At 32.0% G+C, this 5,629-nt stretch overlaps 1 protein-coding gene across 2 annotated transcripts in view; it reads left to right on the top strand.

Moving 5' to 3' along the window:
• The first annotated feature begins 672 nt into the window (after nucleotides 1-672).
• Nucleotides 673-5,629, top strand: part of LOC111389320 (casein kinase II subunit alpha-2-like) — a 10,376-nt gene continuing 5,419 nt past the window's right edge. The window contains exons 1-7 of one of the 2 annotated variants that reach the window (XM_023014242.1): nucleotides 673-886; nucleotides 1,191-1,227; nucleotides 2,377-2,506; nucleotides 2,778-2,972; nucleotides 4,532-4,689; nucleotides 4,846-4,936; nucleotides 5,005-5,070. In XM_023014242.1, the coding sequence (XP_022870010.1) occupies nucleotides 838-886; nucleotides 1,191-1,227; nucleotides 2,377-2,506; nucleotides 2,778-2,972; nucleotides 4,532-4,689; nucleotides 4,846-4,936; nucleotides 5,005-5,070 (726 nt within the window). In that variant the 5' untranslated portion in view covers nucleotides 673-837. Of the gene's footprint in view, nucleotides 924-1,190; nucleotides 1,228-2,376; nucleotides 2,507-2,777; nucleotides 2,973-4,531; nucleotides 4,690-4,845; nucleotides 4,937-5,004; nucleotides 5,071-5,629 lie in introns of both variants that reach the window. The other variant, XM_023014241.1, reaches the window with a different exon arrangement.

Genomic DNA, 5,629 nt, shown 5'->3' with positions numbered 1-5,629 from the left:
TCAAACAGAACAAAATGTTGTGTGATTAAAAATACTAATTTTGAACTTCCCATGAACTTTTTGTGCCCCTCTCATGATTTTTGGCTATTTTATTTAGCCTAGTGATTGATGCCTTGTAAACTAACAATCCAATTATTCATCCATTAACGTAGATTGTTGATTGAAATCAAACCTAAATGAGTGAAGAGAGATCCTTCTTGGACTCTATTTAATTTCAATGTAATATAGATGCATAGTTTTCTAGTAATTAGATAATGCAAATTCCATAAAATTTCTTATTCTCCACCACTCATTATTGGAATAGAAAATGTAAAAATTACTTATTAAAATTTAGTTCGAGTTGTTAAATCAAACTCAACAATTAATTTTAATCACATATTTTATAGAATCCACAAATTTTTATTTTTCAATCATACGTTTTATTCTCTCTTTACTAAAAACTACAGTGTAATTAAATAGAATAATTTATTGTTGACAAAAATGAACAATAAATCTCACATTCTCTTTTTCATGATAAGTAGGGATATAATTTTTAATAAAACCAAACAGAAATTAAAGGAAGCCATTTGAATTGATAAAGTAGTCATTTATAATAAAATTTGTCAAAAAAATGTAAGCAAAGAGAAGATATTAAAAGGGAGGTCCTTTTCAAAAAACACAATGTGGAATATTTCATGGGTCACAGCGTCAGCAATTTGTTTAATCAATAGAAAAATACAAAAAAATTTGGACAAAGATTCCGCTTACAGTATTCTGAATAAAATATATACAATTATAGATATATCGAATCCAAATCCTGTGAAATTCCTCCCCAAGGAGAAAATCTGAAGCTTTGCGATGTCGCAGTCTCGAGTTTACGCTGACGTCAATGTTCAACGCCCTCGAGATTACTGGGATTATGAATCTCTCACTGTTCAATGGGGGTATAATTCCTAAATGCCCTAATTTAGGGCGATTTTACGTTTTTGATTGCCCAGTTTTTCGATTTTAAGAATGTTTCTTGTAATTTGAATTTGATTTAGAGTTAATTGATATGTGAGCATATTTTTTTATGCGTTGGCTCTCGATTATATTTTATTATGATGATTTATAATTTAACTCGTTCAATTTTGGAATGCTCTTGGTTTACTGTAGATTATCTTTGGCAAAGTGATATATTTACGCTGACGTCAATGTTCAACGCCCTCGAGATTACTGGGATTATGAATCTCTCACTGTTCAATGGGGGTATAATTCCTAAAAGCCCTAATTTAGGGCGATTTTACGTTTTTGATTGCCTAGTTTTTCGATTTTAAGAACGTTTCTTGTAATTTGAATTTGATTTAGAGTTAATTGATATGTTAGCATATTTTTTTATGATGATTTATAATTTAACTCGTTCAATGCTCTTGGTTTACTGTACATTATCTTGGCAAAGTGATATGTATTATACAAATACGGGTTGATGCTAGATGCATGGCCTTATCATCATCGTGAGGAAGAGAAATGATTTGGTTTCTTTTGTTAGCTTAGCTTTACTTTAGGCTACATTGAATTATGCAGTTGGGATTCAATTGTGATTGGGCACCATCACTCCATAGTGACTTTTGGAAATGGATTTTCCTAAGAATATCCTCTTATTTGCTGCTTTTTATTTTTACTTCATCATTTTGACAAATATTCTACAACATAACTAGAAATAGGTTTGTAGATTTCAACTCCCAGACATAAATCAGTCTTTGGATTAAAAGGTTTGTGATGCTGCAGTAGCTTTGGACAACTTTTGATGGTCTTTTAATAGCAATGGTGTTGATATAGTGTGCTATTAGATGTATAATTACACCCTCTGTAAGTATTAAGTTTGTAAAGTTGCTATCTGAAAATGTTGTAGAGGTGAGTGTATAAGTGGTGACAGAGGAAGTTGCTACTTCAAAGTAAATAAAGGAGAACAGAGTAAGAGGGAATATAATTGCTGAAAATGCTACCACCATTGATTGCCAAGATCCTAGACAACCGTATTTGTGTTGGAAATGAAAAATATAGAAAAGATGCTGTACTAGTACATAAATATGTATATTTCAAATAAGCTATTGCTGCTACCTGTCTATTATATTTTACACCTTTTAGTTTTATAGCATGGTTTGATGGATTTGAGGAGCAGTAAACTTGCTCATTTCCTTGTTTCAGTATGCTACCACCATTGATTGCCAAGATCCTAGACAACCGTATTTGTGTTGGAAATGAAAAATATAGAAAAGATGCTGTACTAGTATATAAATATGTATATTTCAAATAAGCTATTGCTGCTACCTGTCTATTATATTTTACACCTTTTAGTTTTATAGCATGGTTTGATGGATTTGAGGAGCAGTAAACTTGCTCATTTCCTTGTTTCAGCGATCAAGACGACTATGAGGTTGTTAGGAAAGTCGGCAGGGGAAAGTATAGTGAGGTCTTTGAAGGTATAAACATCACGAACAATGAAAAGTGCATCATCAAAATTCTCAAACCGGTCAAAAAGAAGAAGGTAAATTTCAGGATTTATCTGGAACAAGTATTGCAAGTTGCATGATTCCTGCAGCAATTTAAGTTTGGATTATGAAGCATGGGAAATGAAATGTTTAGATATCTGCATAGGAGCTCTTACATAATCTTTCAAATGTACTGGAGTTTTTCAATATCTTATACCAGTGAATCTTAATGTATGTCCTAGTGGATACCTTCACATAGTCAATGCATCTTCTTAGCAAATGTTTATTGTGTATGTTGATTACTAATATTGTTTCTAACTTCTACAGATAAAGAGGGAAATAAAGATACTTCAGAATCTTTGTGGAGGTCCAAATATTGTAAAATTGCTAGATATAGTCCGAGATCAGCACTCCAAAACCCCCAGTTTGATTTTTGAATATGTTAATAGTACTGATTTTAAAGTCTTGTACCCGACGCTGACAGATTATGACATACGCTACTACATATACGAGCTTCTCAAGGTTTAGTATTATAGCTTCCAGTGATTCCTGAATTCTTCTATTGCTTCTGTTTTTTCTTTTATTGTTGTTTTTTATTTTTGTTTCTCTTAATGCTTGGTTATATCAGCTTTATGGGGTTCTGCACTTGTATAGATTTTCTTTGAATTGGAAAGTGAAGTAATAGAAGTTTTTTTGTTTGGTGATATACCATATTAATATGGGAAGAGGAGAGACGATAAAAAACTGCATATTGGCCCTGTATGCAATTTTTTTAGTTTGTAGATTATAGATTGACATAGGAGTGTAGTAATTTGTTAACAGACAAGAAAAGAAGGGGGGTCGAAGAAGAGAAGAATCGAGGGCAAAGAAGAAATAGTTTTATTCATATAATCAAGGTTTAATATTACAATGAATAAGCCCTCTATCTATAGAGCAGCTAATCTACAGTTAAAAGAAGTTTTAACAAGTTATAACTTTATCAAAATGTTTAATCTAATTTAATCTAATCTAAACAATCTTAATATGAAATAAACTCTTATTTTAAATTCCTACTTAACTTCTATCTCTATCTCTATCTCCATCACAGATACGATGTTAATTCATCTGTTCTCCCATCAACTTGAAGTCTTCCCTTCATTCTTCTACTTATGATGATAAAATTATGATATATTACATGAATTCCCATTATTTGGATAAATACCTATCCAAAATAGTAATCGAGTCTTGTATTCTCTATTATTATTGACACTTGATATTTTTTAAGTGGTCCTGCAAGATTGCATCATTTTTCCTCATGATCAGGCTTTCTTACATATCATAGAATGACAAAATCCTTGAACACTTGGACTTGGAGCAAGAGTATTAATCTATTTATTTATATCACGCCTTTAGAAGTGTTCTATATCTATTCAATCAATCAAATTACAAAACAACAGGACTGCATAATCAAATAACATGCTTACATTTTATCTGAATGCTTTAAATACTTTTGACGAGGTTTTCATTATTCTGTTGCATTACTCTAGCTCATTAAGGTTAGTGCTCAACTGAAAGCTATTTAAAAATAGGCCAATTTTACATCTGCAAAATAAATGAAACAGGGTAAAGCTGTTTTATTGCTTATTCCTAATTTTAAAAAGACAAGCGGTCTACCTTAACATTAGAAGAGTCATTTTGTGGTTGCATTAGCTTACATAATGCATAGTTAAGCAACTATATTCGTATCCGTTTGCAATGTTAGTGAGTCCATGTTCAGTTTATGCTCTATATCACATTCACCTGAGTTTTCCTCCCTTGCATGTGTATGTCACTCAATTTACTTAGGTGTGGCATTAGGGGATTGATGGTTAACTTTTTTTTATGACTCAAATGAAATTAATAACTAATATGAGCTGGGATCAACATTGAGCTGATGACTTCGATTGGTGATTTCAAAAATATTCTAGAATCTTTTTTGTAATTGAATAGTTTTTGTTTCCACTATTTAGGTGTTTCTTGATCTTTAGCTTGTCACTGAAATCTTTGAGGTGTTTAATGTATGAATGCATGCTTAATTGATCAACCACGTTCTAAAACTGCAGGCATTAGATTATTGCCATTCTCAGGGGATAATGCACAGAGATGTCAAACCTCACAATGTTATGATAGATCATGAACTGCGGAAACTTCGGCTCATTGATTGGGGCCTTGCAGAATTCTATCATCCCAACAAAGAATACAATGTCCGAGTGGCTTCACGGTCTGTTTCATTCACTAATATTTTGATCTATATGCTCATTGTGGTTTCCTTAATGCTTATGTTTGTGTTTTATGTTGCTGCTGGTGATAAAGAGTTGGAAGGTTTCTATATTCAATTTATTGCCATTGACTTATTGTCTTTTGAATTATTGTTTAGATACTTTAAGGGGCCTGAGCTGCTTGTGGACTTGCAAGATTATGATTATTCTCTAGATATATGGAGCCTGGGCTGTATGTTTGCTGGAATGGTGGGAATGGTTCTTAAAATTTCATATTTGTTAAATGTTTGATTTCTCATTTTTCTTTTAACATGCAGATTTTCCGGAAGGAGCCTTTCTTCTATGGTCATGACAATCATGACCAGCTTGTCAAAATAGCTAAGGTATTTTAAATTCTGGTATTAGCTGTTTTGGTTGACAATTGAATTAGATTTTCTCTATCTCAATAAACTCTACCATTGGTTCCTTGGAATAATTCTAGTCTTTGAAAAATCTCCCCAAGCTTATTTTCTTTTCGATAATTATGAGTTATTCTAAATATGAATTCTCAGTCAAATCCATGTTTCATTACACAAGTTATGATGGATTGAGATACCTCTGAAGTCATTTGAGATCATCTTCATCCTTAGCTAACTTCTAATTGTTTCAAAACTTTGGAATTAAACCTATTATTGAACCAATGGCTAAAATGAATTTAAAATGAGTCCAACCTCTATTATCCTCAACTTCACGTCCATTGATATAAAGCAACCTGAGGCAATTGGCTTTTTCATTCGATTTAAAGTTATGTAAAAGGACCTTCAAAACTCAAAGTGGATGGATGAAGTTGTTTAATAATTTAACATCTCTCTGCTGCACTTAATGAATGTTTGCGCACAAAATTTACTCTGGACAAAAAATCCTGTGATTTCCAGCCTTCTAGAACTGTGAGATATTAATATA

This window comes from Olea europaea, unplaced genomic scaffold (genome assembly GCF_002742605.1).
Source record: "Olea europaea var. sylvestris unplaced genomic scaffold, O_europaea_v1 scaffold578, whole genome shotgun sequence".
Taxonomy (NCBI): Eukaryota; Viridiplantae; Streptophyta; class Magnoliopsida; order Lamiales; family Oleaceae; genus Olea; species Olea europaea.
The sequence above is the reverse complement of the archived record's forward strand: the minus strand, read 5'-3'. Positions and strand labels throughout refer to the sequence as shown.